This window comes from Sebastes umbrosus, chromosome 22 (genome assembly GCF_015220745.1).
Source record: "Sebastes umbrosus isolate fSebUmb1 chromosome 22, fSebUmb1.pri, whole genome shotgun sequence".
Taxonomy (NCBI): domain Eukaryota; kingdom Metazoa; phylum Chordata; class Actinopteri; order Perciformes; family Sebastidae; genus Sebastes; species Sebastes umbrosus.
In genome coordinates this window covers 20,673,588-20,695,180 of record NC_051290.1, presented here as the reverse complement: position 1 = coordinate 20,695,180, position 21,593 = coordinate 20,673,588, and the positions used below count along the sequence as shown (strand labels likewise).

General features: G+C 38.7%; 2 protein-coding genes and 2 non-coding genes across 6 annotated transcripts in view; all 4 read right to left on the bottom strand.

Moving 5' to 3' along the window:
• LOC119481208 (serine/threonine-protein kinase pim-1-like) overlaps positions 1-21,593 on the bottom strand; it is a 1,020,488-nt gene that overhangs the window by 40,740 nt on the left and 958,155 nt on the right. The window lies entirely within an intron of this gene.
• On the bottom strand, positions 6,003-12,638 carry snx15 (sorting nexin 15). Its single transcript, XM_037757970.1, has 7 exons — positions 12,397-12,638; positions 11,645-11,801; positions 10,314-10,429; positions 9,795-10,071; positions 9,529-9,708; positions 8,072-8,269; positions 6,003-6,508 (listed from the first exon to the last, which is right to left on the bottom strand). Exons 1-7 carry the CDS (start codon positions 12,493-12,495, stop codon positions 6,369-6,371), a joined length of 1,167 nt encoding a protein of 388 aa, XP_037613898.1. The 5' UTR covers positions 12,496-12,638; the 3' UTR covers positions 6,003-6,368.
• Positions 6,718-6,799, bottom strand: trnal-aag. The gene has a single exon. It is a non-coding gene; the product is annotated as a tRNA-Leu (tRNA).
• On the bottom strand, positions 7,311-7,392 carry trnal-aag. Its single transcript has one exon. It is a non-coding gene; the product is annotated as a tRNA-Leu (tRNA).

Here is a 21,593-nt window from a genome sequence, read left to right as displayed (position 1 = left end):
GAAACGCAAGGAGTTCCTCAAAAGGTTCCTAGTTCTGAGGGAAAGTTCCTGTGGTTGAATCAGGGCATTAATGGACCTTAATTTGACGCAATAGAGGAAAAATACCCTGTGCGTCACAGTTTTTCAGGCTCTCATTTGAACTATACGCTACAGCCTTGTTGCTTTCATTACACGGGGACATTTAGTTTCCAGAAAAACATCACAGTAGATGCTTGACCTTGAGCAGCACTTTGTTACCTGTTGCTGGGAATATTGCCTATCCAAACTGTGGGTGCCAAGGCCAGTTTTCATTTCCAACTTTGTTCAGATGTTCTTTTTATGTCTTTTTCAGAATGATTTATTGTTCTATCCATCACATGCATCACCTGACTAACCTTCCAAATTCACTCTCTCTCTCTCTCTGTCTCATCTCATTTCTGTCTTTCTCTACTTCTGATTAAAAAATGGTTAGGCGCTGACTGAAAGGTCGCAGTTGTTATGGAAACGAGGCTGGTAACAAAAGCTGGACACACGGGTACAGAGGGAGAGAAAGGGGGGGGACGGAGGGAAAAAGAGAGGGAGATGTGTCTGAATAAACATAAACATGCAGAGAGGAGGAGAGGGTAGGAAAGAGAGAAAGTGAGAGAGGTCTGAATAAATAAAAATATATGCGGAGGGAGGAGGACTAGAGACGGCGAGGTCATGAAATGATGGCTCCATCTGCAATAATAAATAACAAAAGATAATACCAGGTTTTGGTCGTTCTGGGAAGGCGGTCGAGCCACAGAGGTGTGTGTGTGTGTGTGTTGGACAGAGTGGCAGAGTGGGAGAATGCAATTGATAGATAATACATGGATCTGCTGCACAAGCTGGAGAATACTAAAAAGCACAAATTGTTCACAGAAAAGCCTACCAAAAAGCCTAAAATTGTGTGCGAGTGTGTGTGTGAGTGCGGGAACGTCATCTCTCTGAGGGCTCATATTATGTTAACCACTTAGACCAACATCAAACACACTCTCTCGCTCATACACACACTTCAGTGCAAGCATGAAGGTGCCAGCCATATAAATAGGACGTCCCAGAGCGAGAGATATAAAGAGAAAGGGACTGACAGAGAGAGAGAGAGAGAGAGAGAGAGAGAGAGAGAGAGAGAGAGAGAGGGAGGGGGGAGAGAGATTATAAATTCAAAGGGGAGACAGAAAGGATGGGGGAAAGAGTAGAGTGAAAAACTGAGGGAAATAGAGAGGGCAAGAACAGGAGGGGGTGAGGACAGATAGATATGAAAGGATCAATAGATGGCATAAAGTGTATGTTCATTGATTTACTTACAGCTGGGAGAGAGTGATGGGGAGAGAAAGAGGGGTGGATGAGAGGATAGAAAAAGCAGGGGGCAGAGAGAGGCAAAAAGAGGGAGAGGAAAGGAGAGAGGGGGAGAGTCAGCACTAATAAAGAGGAAGCAACACACAAGTCAGAACAACACTATACAGCGAGGGACTATGTGGTATATAGAGACCTAATTAAAGCCACAGTAATCAATATATTTGGATTAACAAGAGGTCAAATAATGTGAAAGGGGTCACTCCTAGTGACGAACCCACAGAGACTTATCACCAAACCCTACTCCCAAACGCAGCAGGCAGCTGATTTCAGAGAGCACCTGCAGCACCAAACCGCTGATACACAAAGTTAGCAACTAGCTGGTGAACACATTGGAGCGTTTAGCAGCTAAAGAGACATTTTCTTCAACATTTCCCAGGTTGAGACCAAAACAGAGCTAAAAGGAGAGTGAATATTAGACCTACTCCCTGTCCAAGTGAATGTTAATGTTGCTTTATAAGGTGATAATATGTCAATGATGTGTTATAACTTGTTTTGTTGCCCCCACAAGGCCAAAAATAATTAATTAATTAATGCAGCTTTAAACAAACTACTCCTTATTGGTGTTTTTACTTTATGTATTTTTCTTTGTGGTCCACCTTTGATTACTAGTATACATTTTGTGTACATTTTAAAGGTGCTAAATGCCAGATTGGGATTATTTCTATTGCCTCTGCAAGGCTCTCAACATGGTGACGGCTAAACCGGCGCTCGCAGCTAACTGTGCTAACAGCGCTAACAGTGGAAACAACGGCAAAATCGCTGACAGAGCTAACAGTGTTAAGCTGAGGGGGAACCGGAGGGTGGGTGCTACGCTTCCGCGACGGCGCCAACAGTCGGGACGGCGTAATCAGCTGTAACCCCTGTATGAGAGCAGTGAAGAGTGGCGGCCGTGAGCTAGCCAGTGGGGCACGCTCACATGTACTAACATGCACTAAAAGGCACACATGGCCGGTCCGGATATGTCAACAAAGCATGGAGAATCTCGGATTTCAACACACACAGAGGGAGAGTGACTTCATTCTCTGTTCAGGTAGACATTATTCCTCTATATCTTTACATAGACAATAGCTGTTTGCTGCTATATTACTGTTCTGGATATCATATAGAGCACCTTTACATTTTCAAACATAAATAATGATAATCTCTTTTATCTTCTTTCGGACCCAACCTGCATTGCATTATTATTTGATCAACTTTGATCAAATAATAATGAAATTCATTCTTGATCAAAATCGAATATCGAGATATCTTGAGTTTAAGTCCAGTGTAGGTCAAGCTCCAAAAACATTGGATCCTACATTTCCCATAATGCAACTCAATAGCATCTTTCATTACACCCTTGTTGCCCTCTATATGCCTTCATATTTCAAACCACACTCCCACAATTATGTGATACAGGTTTTTTGTCAAAATTTTTGTCTCTCGCCAAAATAACCCTGATGACATCACTACGACATCATCTGGGTTATTTTCTCAGTTTGCCCCTGTAATTTTCAAACTGTACTAGGTGTTGATTTACTGTAACTTGTTTGAGTATGCAGTTGTAACAGGATGCTTTTGGCGATCACCTAACAATCAGGCCTTGATTTAAAGTGAACCAGACGCTGAGAGACAGACAACATATGTCAAGACTGACGGTAACAGAAAGAGAGAGACGGGTTTGAACAGAGCATGGGGGTGAGACAGTCACACAGACAGACAGACAGACAGACAGACAGAAAGAGAATGAGTGTGTTTATGTGTGTGAGAGAGAGAGAGATGGGAGTACGAGAGAGAGACAGAAGTGTACTCAAATAGCTCAGGGCAAGGTGACAGAGAGAAAACGAACGGACAGAGAGGGATAACAAGCTCATAGAGGGGGGATAGTGTGTGTGTGTGTGTGTGTGTGTGTGTGTGTGTTAGAGAATGAGAGTAAAAAGGAAGAGACAGAGGGCGGAAGGGGAGAGGGATAGAGGAAGTTCAGGGAACAAAAACAAAAACAGGGAGAGAGAGAGAGAGAGAGAGAGTGTGTGTGGACAGCCGAAGGTGTCAGAGTGTGCTGTTTGGCTTAATGATGACCCACTGGGCATGTAGGTCATAACGGTTTGTGTCTCAAAGCCGTGACTGTACGCCTGTGTGCATCCATTAGTGTGTGTGAGTGTGTGTGTAAATAGAAACTCACTAGACACACGCATGTAAAGTGGGTCTCTTAGCGTGCGTTTAAGAGTGGGTTTGGTCAGAGGTTGGAGAAGCAGTTTTTCTAGCCCAGTAGGACTCAATAGATACTTACACACACACGCACACACTCGTGCACCCACACATGCTGCAAATCCAGTTTTTGGCACTCACACACCAACAGCTGCCCTTCATGTCATACATGCACATGTAATGCACCATGCATGGCACTAAATTATGCACAAATACACACACACATCTCTTTCTTTTGATCTCTCATGACAACACACACATTCACTCTCTCATACACACACACACACACACACACACACAGGGGGAAGCTATTATGCTCTCAGGCTGGAGTGTTTTGATGGTATAATTGCAGTGACCAGTGAGGAGAAAGAGACAGAGAGGGAGGGATGGAAAGAGGGATGGGGATGGAGGGAGAGAAAAAGAGGAGAGTGCTGACACTCTCAGCATGCTAATGTTGCGAGGCTCTACCCCCCCTCCACCCTCTGATTTCATCCCTCCCTCCCTCCCTCCCTCCATCCATCCATCTCTTTGTCTCTCCATCTTCCTCTCCATCTCACATCCTCTGCGTTTCACAGGTGCAGCACTAGAAAAAGATGGACAGAAAGGTAGAGAGGGAAAAGAGGGATGTATAACAGGATGGAGCAATGTTATCTCTCGCTTTCTCTGCCATCCCTCCATCCTCTTCAAGCTCCCCACAATGCTCAAAACAAAGCAAAAAGAGGTACGGGAGGATGAAAATAGAGGAAGAGGGAGGGTCAGTTTTTCCATCCCTTTAACAATGGAGGGATGATCTCTGCTTATCCTCTAATCACGTCCCTCCTTTTTTTCCCTCTCCTCCGTCCTCTCTGTTATCTCTGGCTCCCTGCAACCCCTCTTTTTTTCTCATCTGGTGAGAGAAAGGGTAGCCTTTGCCTCACGCCGGCCTCCCCTTTTTTTGTCGCCTCTCCATCTGTTTGTCCTTCCAGTCCTCCCTCCATCCCTCTCTCCTCTCCAGAGAAGGGATTCTGCTGTATGGCACTGATCTCTTTCCTCTTTTGCCTCCCACTTCCTCTCTTCTCTCAATCAATCCCTCTCCTCTTTTGTTCAGATGTACCGACCTTTCAAAAGAGGTTGGTCTATAAGATATATAAAATATATTTGACATGTTATCAGTCAAAAAATATCTATTACCGCTCTAATGCGTCTCGTAACTGTTCTTTAACCAGGTACAGCATTGGGCATTGAGGGAGGAAACATACCTAGTGACAGGGAATTGTGGGAAGTAAAGCGTATATTGGCAAACAACTAGACTGGTGAACAATAAATAACCTACACAACAAACATCAGTCATGACAAGATAGCAGCAGCTCTGATACAGATGTTAGTGATGTTATTCACAATATATGTCACATAGAGAAAAAACAGAAATAGCTGTTTTTTCATTCGATTATTGGTGTAGCTGAAGACAGAGTTCATCCACAGTGCAAGTCCTAGTTTGCTCATCAGTCCAACAGTTTATTTTAGTAGTAGTATTTAAGTACTAGGCTAAACTGCTGCTTTACTGTCAAAATTGCTCAGCTGAGAAAAACAAATGTGAGATTTAGCTGCTTTATAGGTGGAGAACCCGGGGAATGAGGAGTTTCTGCACTGGAGTGTAATTGATATGATGTAACAGCCAACAGCGCCTCTCAGAGGTGCTGCCTTGCTACTGCAAACCTTTAAACCTGCAAAATGTACAAATTCTGTTTCTGTGCGTTCCAGTTCCCATACTACCATACTATTTAGTATGCCAGAAAAACATTTAGTATGTCCCAGTACATATTAAAATGTCAAATGCATTATGCCAAAAATTCTAGGATGTCCTATAACATCCGGTCACATTTTGCAGTATGCAAGCCAGCAAGCTTTTCTGGCTATTCTATCCCACAATCCTCCGTGTGGCGGATATATGAGCAAGGGGGTCAAAGTTCAAGAAGTAGTATGTACCAATTGTATGCATACTGCATGCAACAGTAGATACTTTGAAAGGGCAGCTGCAGTACTAAAAGTAAATAGAAAAAGTATGTGATTTGGAACGCAGCCTTTGATTCTGTTGAGCAGCCACTGTGTACTTAACTACAGTAATATTATTGGACAGATAGGCATAGATGTAGATATAGTTTAAAATCAGTAGTTTTTACTGCTGAGGAATACCAAATACCTCAAATTGGAAGTTTCTAGGCCCTTGTACCTGCAATTCCAGTGCTATAAAGCACCATTTGTCATTAAATCATGCATTTATTGTTGAAGTTGAGTAAGTGATACTGACTTTGACTAATGACATTAGACCTACTGAAGTATCCCGGCCTTGTGACACTTATTTCGACCATCTGATTACGTAATCCAAAAGCTGCGGTTACAGAGTCTTACCAAACACTGTTGGTTGCAGCAAACTACCCGCTCCTTCTACACTTTTAACCAAGAAAACATATCTGTTATTGACTTAAATTAAAATCAGATTTATTAACAAACATTGTGCAAAATGCAAATTACTGTTATACACACACATTACTGTATTTAACAAGAAAATGTTGTAAAAGGAAGATAAAAATCAAACAAGAGAAAGAGATAAAGAGAGATGGAGGATCATTTATCCATTAATGCATGAAGTTAACAGTTATATTTAGATTTAATGAATCACAGATTTGTCATTACAGAAGGGCAGCTATAATAGCAGTCTGCAGTGTAGTGTGTGTACCTCAGGAGTGTGTGCCTTTGTATGTGTGTCACAACCCTGAGCTTCTTTGTCTTTGATCAGTCTTCATGTGTGTGTGACCGGCGGGTATAAAAACGTGTGTGTGCGTCTAAGGGTCCTGTGTATGTGTGTGTGTAGGTGTGTGAGAGTGTGTGGGAGAGGAGTGCTTGTCAACCAACATCTCGGTGTGCTTCAGATACTGGGCCGTCCGTCTCATCACAGACTCCTTGCGTATCGGATCTGGGTCTCCTGGACAGACAGACACATAGACAGGAAGACAAAAGTGATTGTTTTCATTATTATTGTCCGATAATGTCATTAGTGTCCCCGGTACTGCTGCTGTGGAAAGGTAAAGAGGACATAGAGAAAAGAGAGGGGAAGGTAGAGAAAGAAGAAAACAAGCAATGCTAAAAAAAGAAAGCAATCTATCAAAGACATTAGAGCTGAAAAATGTTCCCTGGCAGCGGTGGGATTTGAACCCACGCCTCCGAAGAGACTGGAGCCTTAATCCAGCGCCTTAGACCGCTCGGCCACGCTACCTCATAACTTCACAGACATCACTGTCAGACAAGTCATGGGGGAGGGTGGGTCAATGGCTCTCCGGCCAAGAATAGATCTGAACGGGCTAAAAGAAAAAACCCACTGGGAAGGCACAAAGTAACCATAGATAACCCATTAGAGGGTCGTCACATGTTAACACAGCACACACATCCTTGTGTTAGTCTGTGAAGCTAATTTAGATCTGTGCATGACTGACTGAATGTCCAGAGCTTCAGTAGGCAGCGATTTTTTTGGCATTATTGGGCAAAAAAAATCATAATAACCTTTCAGCATATTGTAATTCAAGTGTTCTGAGAGAAAACTATTCGTCTGCACCTCCTCATGGCTCTATTTTAAGGTTTTTAAAAGATCTAGCACGTGACAGAAGACTTTGACCAATCACAGGTCATTTCAAACACAAATCAGACATTGGAAATGATTCGAACCGAATGTTGTTCTACAGTTTAAGATCCAGCCCCTCAGAGAGCACACTAGAGCTGAAAAGGTTCCTTGGCAGCGGTGGGATTTGAACCCACGCCTCCGAAGAGACTGGAGCCTTAATCCAGCGCCTTAGACCGCTCGGCCACGCTACCCATACACAGCTCACACTGAGCAACCAAAACAGTAGAGAAGAGTGGCTGAATAAGTCATCCATTAGTGACAACACAGATTTATGGCAGAGCAACACACAGTTTACCTTTGCTAAAGCAGGACAGTGTCCATTTCCCTGCGTGTGCACATGTGTGTTTCAGCTGTGCACAATGCATCTGTCAGTGTGGCAGCGTGTGAGCAGCACATCAGAGTGTGTAGAGCAGAGTAAATATGGTAAACAAGATATTATAGTTAAATGCACAATGTAATTTGTGCTGATGCACTGGCTTGTTTGCACTTGGAAGCGTGGTCACGCAATTTGCAGTTTTTGCAAATGAGTCCATGGTCTGTCACTATAGCAACAAAGCTGGCTCACGCTTCATGCAGGAATGGGCATGACAGAGTGCATTCAGGTAAAATGCCATATTGAAATGGGTGAACTGGGCTCACATGCAAGTTTGTGAATAGCCAAAACAACAGAAACAACACAGAAAGAGCTACTGTGTTGATTAAAAAATATGTTGCAGGTGTGCACCACTGCACACTTTTTATTCATTACTCAATTTACCTTTTCATTAGCGTGTGTGTCTTTGATTCATATTTTGGAAACATTACTGGACTAACTGAATACTTTACCATGTCCCCCCTTTCCCACCAACCCATCTTCCTCAATCTTCTCACCCTGTACTCCAGTGATCAGTATATCCACCGCCGTCCTGTATCCACGGATGGCAGAGCTGAATTCTCCCTCCTTCTCCCTCTCCATTGCAGCTGTTAGCTCGGTGGCAGCTTGGTTTAAGTAGCCCACGTCCCCTCCATCCAGACTGGTTGGCGGCAGGGAGAACAACTCTGAGTGGTCACAGGAGGAATTGGATTTATCTGAAATAGAGAGAAAAAGAGTGAGAAATGATTTACTAGTAGAGAAATGAGAACAATTACAACGGTTTTCAAAAGTTGTTCTCAGTAAGCCAGCTGTAAGATTATGTTTAACACTCCAAAAACTATGGTTCGCTATCTAAAAAGTCCCTGGATGGTGATTTTTTCAAGCAAAAATGGGAAACATTGTCTGGTTCCAGCTGCTCACATGAAAGAATTTTCTGATGTTCTCTGATAGTTAACAGAAATATTTTGTTTTTGGGGCTGCTGCTCGGATAAAACAAGCACTATGACGTAGTCGCCTCAGGGCTCAGGCAAATGATCATCTACACATTATACAATTTCTGATATATTATAGCTAGATAAATAATATATTTTTCAAAAAAATAATCGACAGATTAATTGATAATGACAATAATTGCTCGTTGCAGCCCTACGTAGACGTGACTATATACCAAAAAGCATTGCTTTTTAAGTCAATTTATATCAAATCCACACAATCAACTGCTTTTTCTAATGTTTAATGTCCAGCTCTTCAGAAAGCAAGAAGAATTTCTTTGACAGCAGTGGGATTCCAATCCACACCCCCTGAAGAGACTGGAGCATTAACTCAGCACCTTAGACCTCTCTGCCACGCTGCCATGTGTGAAAAATGTGTATCATCTTCAATAGTTCTTTCAAAAATGCCTTATTTCTTTATTCAATTAGCTTTGTGTACCAAAGACAAACTTAGAAATTACTTGTCCCCAAACAACATGATGTGTATTCCTCACCTCAACAGTCTACAGTTTAAGATATAGTATACATAATAGAGCTGAAAAGCATCTTTGGGATTCGAACCCACACCCCCAAAGAGACTGGAGTCTTAATGTAGCGCCTTAGTCTGCTCGGCCACATTTTTTTCTTACTACCTTAATTGCTTGTTATCCATCACATAATGAGCAAATTACATGTAATAGCTTATTTTCTGACAGTCATGGCTCATGATGTACAAGTGGCAGCTCAACATAAATTCACAAAGCCACTCAGCCTATTTTCACAAACTGGAACCAGATCAGTACAACCGAAGGAAGTCCAATCAGGATCATTATCAATTTTACATTTGCATATCACATTTAGACTCATCCAGGTACTTTGGCAGGAAGGTGTGTAAACAAATAGTCAACATGACTAAAACCAGGCTGCGATTAGATTAAGACAGATTTGAGAAGGCTGAGAGCGGTGGTATTGTTTCGTGTGTATCCATTCACATTTATTTTCACCTTGTTTATAGCAGGGATCAAAGACAGCCAAGTCATTATCAGTCAGAGGTGGTGGACCTTCCTCTTTTGGGGATGGGACATGCTCTTCTGCCACAGAGTCAAACAGTGAATCAAATTCTTCCTGGGACTCCTGTGATTGGTGGTTTGTGGCAGGGCATGGGTCAAGAAGAGGAGATGGAACTGCAGGTGGAGACATGGACCAAAAGGTATTAATACGGACAGTAAAGTACACACCAGTGTAAATTTCTGGCAGTTTTTTTTTGTACCTCTGTCATCCAGCTCTGTATCGCTAAGCTCCTCTTGTTCTTCTCTCGGAGAGCCTACCATCTCGCTGTAAGCCTCAGCCGCCACCTCCGGTTCTCCCACTTCTAAGCCCAGGTTGATGCCCAGGTCTTGGGGTAAGGTGGGAGCCTCCCTCCCCTCCTCCTCCTCTGCGGGTTCACAGTCTGAGGCCCTCCGCTTGGGGAGGGGGATGAGAGGCGGAGGCAGAGACCCGGCAGAGGACAGAGGGGCGGCATCCAGGGGCCTTGTGACCTCGCCACCCTGAGAAAGGGGAGGGAGAAAGAGAGCAAAACATGGTGGATGCAGGGAGAGAGGGGTGTAGGATAGAAGGAGAGCAAAGAGAGAGAAAGGAAGGATGATAGGTAGGATGTGGAACAGAAAGGAGTCAGGTGGATAGAAGACAAATGAAATGGAGAACAATATGAATCTTCTGGCACATCATTTCCTGTAGATGCGCATGACTATTTCATGTTTCACTTTCTGTACATGTGTGTGTGTCTTACTCTGAAGAAGTCCTTGAGCTGTGGACTATTGTAGAGTGCAGGTATGTTGGTACTAAATAGAAGCATGGCCTCTGCAGCCGTCCTCCTCTCTTCAATCACAGCCTCGTCAAACCTCCCTGAGACAAGAGACAGACGATATAATGATGACAATGAGGATGAGGATGCTAAGAAAACATAACAGAAACAAACAGCAGAAATGGAAGCCAAAGCCAAAAATCAACCTTTTACTATGTTTGTTTTTGGGGAGACTTTTAGATGTGTTTATTCAAGTCGATTGTCATTTTTTAGGCTGTAGTTCGCAGTGTTGATAAGCAAATATCCCTTAAACTCAGCATTAGTGAGGGTTTAGAATGACCACTGTTACTCTTTGCCAAAGCATTCAACCAATGCAGCATGGCAGATTGAAACTCACTATAAATGGTGACTGTTCCTTGGTATATGACTCAATTGTGTTGCTGCCTTTGGAGTTGTGAATTGGTAACCACGGAAAAATGCTATAATAGGCTGAGGGGAAATGTCACAAGAGTCATGACAAAATGCTAAACGACAGGCAAACTGGAACAAGTACATCCTCACCCTAAATGACTGAAATTCACTCGCATAAAAAGCTACAAACCACAGCATAAAACAATCACAGTTGAGTTGAATTACCATCTCTGACAGTGTAAAAACTTATGTAGTCTATTATGAGTTATTTTTGTTATTCATCTAACCCAGGGGTCTGCAACCTGCAGCTTTTATTTATCATTGTTGAGGGTCTATGGTACGACGGTGTATTAGGGCCACATTGAGGAAAAAAAAAAAATCTGATATTACGAGAATAAAGTCATAACTTTACGAGAAAAAAAAGAAAAGAAAACGTAAAATTACTATTTTATAATATTACTTTATTCTCATAATACTACGACTTTTTTTTCGTAAAGTTATGACTTTATTCTTGTAATATTGTGACTTTTTTCTCATAAAGTTATGACTTTATTCTCGTAATATTCTGACTCTTTTCTTGTAATCTCAGATGTTTTTTCCCTCAATGTGGCCATAATACTCCTTAGTACATTTGCTCTTTGGCCCTCACTGCATTACACTTATATACTATATACTTAGACTATACACTGTGTTACCTTCATCACAATGCTCAAATGTTTTGCGGCTCCAGACAGATTTTTTTGTTTTTCTTTTCCTAAACTTGCTCTTTTGATAGTAAAGGTTGCTGACCCCTGATCTAACCCCTGCAGCAAACCAAACAACAACTCAGCCAGTGATCTTTGCGCTTGGTGCCCATGCTGGAATTGGGTGTATCTACGGTGTATCAAAATCTTTGCCCATTATACCAAAGACTTGTGCGCGGGGAAAAGATGGAAACTCCTCCTGTCTTCTGAACAGGTTCCTGTGAGTGTAGGCCAACTCCCCGTGAAGCTTCTTCAGCTCCGAGAACCTCCTCCACACGACCACCTCCTTCACATCTTCTGGATGACGCTTGGACACAAACTACAAACCACAGAGAGAGAAAGAGAGAGAGAGGGCAGATTGTTTCATTGACTACATGTCCAACTTTAACTGTCAGATCAGCTTTTTTGGCACCTTTGCACATATTAAAGGACATTTTGAACAAATCATGGATCAGTTCAGTTGCTCTTTGTAAGAAGGTCTGTGTATGGGAGCGTGACGAAGGCTTGAATCTATGAAGATATGATCCAATGTGATTGTGTATGCATGCCTGTGCAGCCCACAGGGTATTAGTGTGGTCATGGGGGGTGCTGCAACTCATGAACTGGATCACAAGTTCGCTCTGCTTCACTTGAGTGCTCAGTGTGCAACACTGCCTCACATAACAGACCCATTGTGTATTTATCTGTGTGTCTGAGCTGGCTGCTTTGTTTTTATGACTAGTAATGTGACTTCATTATGTTATAAACGAATAACAAGACAAAGTCACCTACTTGTGATTGATGTAACTGACCAAAAGAGTACAATGAAGGCAAACCACAAGTAAATGAGCTCAACAGAGTTATTAACTCTAGTAACAACATGCTCTAGTATTGCTAGTATTGCAGCTAGAGAGAGATAAGTAGTGTAAACTAACCCTTGCTGTCACTTTGTACTCGGTGTGTCCCTTCTCGTGTGTCCGTGGGTCGGTCACGGTGAAGAAGCGATAATGTTCTTCTTTGGCTTTTCGTGACATGTCCTTTCTCGGTGACAACAGAAAGAAAGCAGCGTGTTTCAGCGGCTCAACACAGAGCTGTCAGAGCTGCTGTAGTCTGGTTGTAGTAGCTCTGTTGTGATTATTCTGCCTCTACAAGCACTTCCTGGTTGGTGACGTAGGCAAATACGTGATTACGTTTGGTAGAGGCGTCAAGATCGACGGCAAATTGTAAAATACTATCTTTTTCTCATTCTTATTAGTAGCAATAGTAAAATATATATATTTATTTAAAATATCTATTTATATATATTTTCTGTGTTGTATGATGTTGCAATAATATTTTATATTCATATATTTCTAATATATTTTCTTTGTTGATTGATATTGCAATACTATTTCATATTCATATATTTTTTATATATTTTCTTTGTTGTCTGATGTTGCAATAATATTTTATATTAATATATTTTTAATATATTTTCTTTGTTGTCTGATGTTGCAATAATATTTTATATTAATAGATTTTTTTATATTTTGTCTTTGTTGACTGATGTTGCAATACTATTTAATATTCATATATTTTTTAGATATTTTCTTTGTTGACTGATGTTGCAATACTATTTCATATTCATATATTTTTTTAATATATTTTTGTGTTGTATGATGTTGCAATAATATTTTATATTCATATATTTCTAATATATTTTCTTTGTTGATTGATGTTGCAATACTATTTCATATTCATATATTTTTTTAATATATTTTTGTGTTGTATGATGTTGCAATAATATTTTATATTCATATATTTCTAATATATTTTCTTTGTTGATTGATGTTGCAATACTATTTCATATTCATATATATGTTTTATATATTTTCTTTGTTGTCTGATGTTGCAATAATATTTTATATTAATATATTTTTAATATATTTTCTTTGTTGTCTGATGTTGCAATAATATTTTATATTAATAGATTTTTTTATATTTTGTCTTTGTTGACTGATGTTGCAATACTATTTAATATTCATATATTTTTTAGATATTTTCTTTGTTGACTGATGTTGCAATACTATTTCATATTCATATATTTTTTTAATATATTTTTGTGTTGTATGATGTTGCAATAATATTTTATATTCATATATTTCTAATATATTTTCTTTGTTGATTGATGTTGCAATACTATTTCATATTCATATATTTTTTATATATTTTCTTTGTTGTCTGATGTTGCAATAATATTTTATATTAATATATTTTTAATATATTTTCTTTGTTGTCTGATGTTGCAATAATATTTTATATTAATAGATTTTTTTATATTTTGTCTTTGTTGACTGATGTTGCAATACTATTTAATATTCATATATTTTTTAGATATTTTCTTTGTTGACTGATGTTGCAATACTATTTCATATTCATATATTTTTTTAATATATTTTTGTGTTGTATGATGTTGCAATAATATTTTATATTCATATATTTCTAATATATTTTCTTTGTTGTCTGATGTTGCATTCATATTTCATATTCATATATTTTCTTTGTTGACTGATGTTGCAATACTATTTCATATTCATATATTTTTTTACATATATTTTCTGTGTTGTATGATGTTGCAATAATATTTTATATTCATATATTTCTAATATATTTTCTTTGTTGATTGGTGTTGCAATACTATTTCATATTCATATATTTTTATATATTTTCTTTGTTGTCTGATGTTGCAATAATATTTTATATTAATATATTTTTAATATATTTTCTTTGTTGTCTGATGTTGCAATAATATTTTATATTAATAGATTTTTTTATATTTTGTCTTTGTTGACTGATGTTGCAATACTATTTAATATTCATATATTTTTTAGATATTTTCTTTGTTGACTGATGTTGCAATACTATTTCATATTCATATATTTTTTTAATATATTTTTGTGTTGTATGATGTTGCAATAATATTTTATATTCATATATTTCTAATATATTTTCTTTGTTGTCTGATGTTGCATTCATATTTCATATTCATATATTTTCTTTGTTGACTGATGTTGCAATACTATTTCATATTCATATATTTTTTTACATAAATTTTCTGTGTTGTATGATGTTGCAATAATATTTTATATTCATATATTTCTAATATATTTTCTTTGTTGATTGATGTTGCAATACTATTTCATATTCATATATTTTTTATATATTTTCTTTGTTGACTGATGTTGCAATACTATTTCATATTCATATATTTTTTTTATATATTTTCTGTGTTGTATGATGTTGCAATAATATTTTATATTCATATATTTCTAATATATTTTCTTTGTTGTCTGATGTTGTATTAATATTTCATATTCACATATTTGTATATATATTTTCTTTGTTGTCTAATGTTGCAATAATATTTTATATTAATATATTCTTTATATATTTTCTTTGTTGTCTAATGTTGCAATCATATTTTATATAAATATATTTTTGATATATTTTCTTTGTTGTCTGATGTTGCAATAATATTCCAGAACACTATTTTTAAACCTAATTAACCTAGTTGTAATACTAATCAGACAGTTATTTAATATAATGCAGTATAGAAGGTCTATGTTTTAGTACAGAGACTATATATAAAACCATGCATTACCTCCTGAATTTACATAGTAATTGATATCAGAACGATGGTTGATTACTGTAAAATGAATGTCAAAGTCATAAAAATGTGTAAAATGTATCACGTGCAATTTGTCTTTGCACTAATTTTTTTATCAATGTAAGAACCATTGGGATACTGCAGGGGGCGCTAAAGGTTCATGCTATTTACCCAGGGAAGTCTACTAAAGTAGAAAAGGGACTTTACAGTAAATAAAAATGACTGTAACATATCTTTTAATGACTTTTGTTTGATGATACCTTTCTGATATAACCGATGTAAATCTGCATTCATATTGTCTGTGTCTCTGTGTTCAAGATGCTAAAATAAGAAAAGCACATAAAGGTCTCGGCCTTTCCCTGTTTGAGACAATACAACAAAGAGAGCAACAACAGACATCCCTATAATACTGAGGAAGTTCCAGCTGTGCACTCATATTGTACAACAATACAATTTCCCACATTTCCTATACTATGATCACTTTTAAGTCAAAGGGCTTTACACTATTTATTTTATTTACTTTTTCACAGACTCATAAGGTCACTGAAATGATCAAACTGATCCAGAAGATCCTAGTGTTTCATATTATGTCTTCAAAACCTCCTCAAGGCCTTGAACAAGACACAGCCTGAATGTGAGTTTATACCCAACGGCTGTAGCTCAAAGGTCAGCGGTGCTGCTTTCTGTTCAGGTATTGCCTGTTAAATTGAAGGGAATATGTGTGGCCGACACAAATGAGGTAAATATTTAATTTGAGATAACCTGCCTGGCTGGTTTGGCTTTACTGACGAAAAGATCAGTAACAGATAGAAGTCAAACTGGTTGTATTCAGGCTACAGTTGGAAGTACTTCCACTCAAGTACTGTACTTAAGTACAATTTTGAGGTACTTGTACTTTACTTGAGTATTTCCATTTTCTGCTACTTTATACTTCTACTCCACTACAATTCAGGGGGAAATATTGTACTTTTTACTCCAATATATTTATTTAATAACTTAAGTTACTTTGCTGATTCTGATAATTAATACGAAATATAATCAACAAATACATTTTAATGTATTATCAAAGGAAAGATAAGACTTATTGATCCCGAGGGCTAAATTCACAAGCTACCCACCTGTATATAAAGTAATTAAAATTCTTCACCTCCACCTTTACCAGCTTCAACATTAAAGTGATGTACAAATTAATTCCTCAATGGTTATACTACAATAATATAATATATATTATTGTGAAATGAGCCATTCTGCATAATGAGAACTTTTACTTTTGGTACTTTAAGTGTATTTTGATGCTAATAATAAGTTAAATATTTTGAATGCAGGACTTTTAGTTATTTCAGTACATACTTCTTCTACCGCTGGCATTTATGAGATCTTTCTAATACTTTCACACACAGAGCTGGCTTTATGTGCATTGGTGATACAGGAGTCTAGGTACAGCATATACAGTCAGCTTAGAGATGCATGTACAATAATGACAGGCTACTATGTACAAAATAGCAGAGGATGGTTTCGATCCATCGACCTCTGGGTTATGGGCCCAGCACGCTTCCGCTGCGCCACTCTGCTTTGATGAGGGGGCAGGGAGAAAAAGAGTACTGCATCTGTGACTACAACTGCTTGTCATTCTTCTCACAGAGAGGTGCATTCTTACATAACGTGCAACCATTGTTTCCTGCTCACAGAAAGGGGGAGAGAGTAAGGGGCTGAGAGGAGGGAGCACGGTTCAGAGAGTGAGAAGGAGAGCAGTAACAGGAGAGCAGCAGAGTTGCCAATTCTTGCTTATTATAATCGACTTTGGGTTTGTTTTCCTGAAAGGTCGCTTACAAATATTGGTAGTTGCAGGTTGCGTTTTTTTGGGCTTGTTTCTAAAGTGTAGTTGCGCTTATTTGGGCTCCTGTCTCTCTCCTCTATACCTGTCTAGTGTGTCCTGTTACAGGATTTGTATACAACCCCGATCTAAATCTAGATCTAATCCTGTGAAATGACAAGCCAAAATGGATGCAAAAATGACATGAAACGTTCAACTTTGAGTTTATAACAAGAAAAATTTAAAATGACAAGCCAAAATGGATGCAAAAATGACATGAAATGTTCAACTTTAAGTTTATAACAAGAAAAATGTGAAGTTACAAGCTAAAAATGGACACAAAAATGCAATCTAATGCATAATCCAAGATAAATTCATACATATATAAGAGTGGCCGCCTCTCTTGTGGTAGGTAGGTACGGTCGCTTGTTTTGGAGGGAGAGAGTTGCTTCTTTTGGGCTTGTTTCTGTGGACTTGGTTGCCAGTTTCTCTCACAAGATCTGGCAACACTGTAGTGCAGGACATGGAGGAAAGAGTCTGTGAATGAGAAAGAGACGGATGTGGACTGAGAGAGAGAGGGAAATGTGAAATGAACTCAATGTGATTTATCTTTTTGTATATTTTTCATGTATTTCTGCGGTGAATGCACTAATGTGTTAAACTAATTAGTGTCTGCTCTCTGTCCATATTAGCTCTCCATTCATGCCAGTAAAGAGTTAGAGAGGAAGGCCTTCCTCATTGAACAGTCTCCCCTTTGTCTGTGAGAGAGAACTAGGCCACACGTAGGGAACAAAGACAGCAAAAAGAACAGGAGGGAATATTTAACGGAAGAGGAGAGAGATTGGAAGTAGAAAAGTTATTAAAATGTACAAGCAAAGCGTGGCGTTTGTGTGTGTGCTGCAATCATATCAGCGTAAAGGAACATAAAGCAATAACATTACACAATATGGCAAAGTCCCTATGAAGTACACCCTATATTATTGAATGTGTGTGTATTGCATGAACTTATCAAATGTATCAACTTTCTCTGTAACTTATTCACTAAATATCAGTGTACTATAGTGATCTATGGATTTCTGTTGAACTGTATAGGGCTGCACAATGCAGCAAGCCTGTGAGACAATGACATGAAAGCACAAGACCTCAGCTAAACTGGTCTAAACTGGTCCAGGTCTGCTCTGCTGGGCTTTTTTTTTTCAAGCTCACGCTGTCTTGCAAAATAAACTCTCTCAGAGGGATCAGACAAGGATTTACAGTGAGGCCCTGTGTGTGTATTCATGTGTGTGTAGCCCTGCAGACTTTGATGCTGAACAAGACAGAGGTCCACAGGCAGCACTAAAAGTTTAGCTTTTAGGGATTTTAGGGGGGAAAAAGGAGCGGTTTATTACACATATTTTTGATTATGTTAAATTGACAAATTTTCCAATCTATTGGTCTACATTTGAAGGGATTCTAAAACTGTGTTGAGCCACTTTTGTGACAGAATCAACCGTGAATCCCACTTTTAATATTTTTAAATGATAGTTTCCTCTTATTTATTCAATCTACTTGTGTATGACCATATATGCACATATCTTTCTGAAACTGCGACCCTGAACCACCAGTGTTCTGTAATTAAATGCACAGTAATCCCTGCCTGCTCCCCCTTCCTGCCTACAAAACTATATGCAGCAACCTTGCCCTCCTTTCCCTTCTCTCTCTCTCTCTCTCTCTCTATCTCTCTCTCCTTTCTATGTGTGTGAGTGTGTGCAGGCTGGCTGATGGATTTTAGTGTCAAGTCAAGTCAAACTTTATTTATATAACAAGCTTAAAAAACAACCGCAGTTGTCCAAAGTGATGAACATCTATATAATACAAATGAATACAAAGCAAGCAACAATAAGAACAGAGTAAAAACAATGATGTGCACATAAGAGCAGTGAAAGAGTTGCAGCACAACAGAAGATAAACTTAATCAAACGCCAGCAAGAAGAGGCGAGTCTTCAGCAGCTCTTAAACTGTTCCAAAGATTAGGGACGGCCACCGCAAAGGCCTGGTCGTCTCTGATTTTGAGTCTAGTTCTGGGGACATCGAGGAGCATCTTATTGGTCGACCTTAGTGCGGAGTATGAACATGCAATATTTCTGCAAAATAAGGTGTAGCGAGCCAATCTAAAACCTTAAAAACAAGCAATCAAATCCGAAAATCATTCCAGAAATGAACAGGAAGCCAGTGGACGGAGGCCAAACCTAGTCAATGTGATCACATTTTCTTTTTGTGATACTGTCCCCTCCTCTACTGTTAAAAGCACAAATAAAGCACGCTGTGGCTTTACAATAGTACTAGTCTTGGGAGTGAATTATTTCATCGGTGTCCTCCATTAACTTATCAGCATTGTCGCCAATTTGCAAAACATGCAAATCAGTGTACTGTCACATAAGTGCTATCCTTCCTGTCAGTTCTGGTTGTTGGAGATGTGAAGACTCAACAGGCAACATGTGGAAAAAAGACTTTATCTCAGTGTTGTGTTTCCTTTAATACTCGTGACCATGTTTCCAAATTTTGTTCCCAGTTTTGCTAGAACCCCCGACTCATAAACATGTTTTCACATCCCTGCTCCCTCCTCCTCTCTGCCCTTTCTCCTCTTTCTCCAGGCCACTCCTCCTGACTCTCGTTTCCTGAGCCAGCCACTCGTCCGTCTCTTCCTCTTTCCTTGTTTTTCTCCCGAATCCCCTACTATCCAACATGGATGTCTCTCCAAACATTGTTCCCTTAACTGTCTTTAGTCTATAAAAGCAGAACAGACAAACAGAGAGTGTCCCTTTACTGTTTTTTCCTCATGTCTGTCCACCACCCTTCCTGGGTCAACAGCATAGCGTGTTCACATCAGCCAGCAGTCAACAGCTCCGTTACAACCTGACTCTGCCACACGTGTTCCACGGGCCGAGCCAAAAACAGAAACAGATGGTGTGTGTTTGAGCTTGTCTAGAGGAGGGACATGTCTCTAAAATAAAAGATAGAACTTCTGCACGTGTGTTGGACCCTTATTTAGCTCTTGGCTATACTTACATGGGCGTCACGTTAAGTTACCCGTTCTAGATTTCAGGAAGATCGGCCAGTCACGTCATGTTGTTAGAAAACGTGGCATAATAAATGAGGTTAAATGACACAGCTCCACAAATAGACACACAGCAGCCCATAAACCCCCACTGAATACGATTTAATCCCAGGCCCAAATACAGAATTGTGAATGTGTTTATACTGAAGTGTCTGCACTACTTGTGGCAAAGTATCAGGGGTGAATAACATCACATGGGTTGTTATTAGCCTAAGAATTATATTTTCTTAGCCTGATAAATTGATCTGAATAAGAACAAACTGAGTGTCTTTCTGTGGATTTTGATTGCAAGCTTTTTTTCTTGTCATAAAATACAAATTCATACAAAACCCTTCAGGACAATAGGACAGAGACTGAACAAAAACATCTGTGTGCGTATAACAAGCACACACCTGCAAAGGTAGTAAAGTGGTGGAGCGTGTCCCTGAAGTTACCCGTCACATAAAGATGTTTACTCACAACAGTTTGAAAATTGCAAAACCCAAAATATAACCCTCTCAACATTTACAACTGATAAACGTCACAGGAATATGAGTATTATTTACACACAACGATATAAAGACGTATGCGCTTTCCCATAAATAACCACACCTATCCTGGTATTTCATTGACTCTCAGGTTGCATACTGTCCCTAACTCATTCTTCTTTAATAGTTATTGAGTTTTCAACATAACTCCTAGACAAGTAAGGTGCACTTAAGGACATTCACATCAAGGTGCTATCTAATTATACTGTTTTGACAGGGCAATACAACAAATATTACAATAGTACAAAAGAGATAAAAAGGAAAGAAGCAATCTACTGTATGTAAATATAAGTCAATCCATAAAACAAAAATATTGCACATAAATTATGATATCAGCAAATATTCAAGGATTCTACAGATTTCTCCCCCCTGTAGAAACTCCATAAAATATCTCCATACTTTCACAAAGGTAGAGTATTTTCTCCTAATCATCCTCATTCGACTCTTCATTGTAATATTTAAGACAAATATCAACTGTAGCACACACTGTAACCTGTACGAATATGTTCTGAAACCTACCACAGTACTTTATGTTCATGGCATAGAGACTTTGTAGATGCTTTTCCTAGAAGTCTGCTTTAACTCTATGGAGGTAAACAACAGCTGTGGAAGGCCTCAGAGCACGAACACTGACTGATACAGCGACAACTAAATGAAACAGCAGCGATGTCAACAACAACTTGACATTTTGAAATGATGACAAGCTATTTTTAGAGCCACTCACAGAAAAGATTTATGTTATGGATTTCCTTTTGTTTAAACTTTGTACCATAGATCCTGTTAAAAAAGTTGTATTGTATATTACAGTAATAATAAGGGATATGGCTCTCTCTGGACTTGTTTTATTGGAGATCCATTTTGTCTATATATTCTACTAATAAAGACTTAACAGACATATCACTTATAAAAAAAAATGTTTTCTCTTCGGAGGCCTAAATTTACTTTGTTTATCCAATAGCCAATGCAGGAAAAGAATAATAACCATAATCTTAGTCAAACCATATTACTTTAAAAAAAGCCAAACAAAAACAAAAAAAGCAGGGGCGAAC

Coding starts and splice junctions, on each gene's coding strand:
- snx15 (XM_037757970.1), bottom strand. CDS start 12,495: ATGTCACGAAAAGCCAAAGAAGAACATTATCGCTTCTTCACCGTGACC. Junction 11,802..12,396: donor AGTACAAAGTGACAGCAAGG/GTTAGTTTACAC, acceptor TGTGGTTTGTAG/TTTGTGTCCAAGCGTCATCC. Junction 10,072..10,313: donor AGCTCAAGGACTTCTTCAGA/GTAAGACACACA, acceptor CCCCTTTCTCAG/GGTGGCGAGGTCACAAGGCC.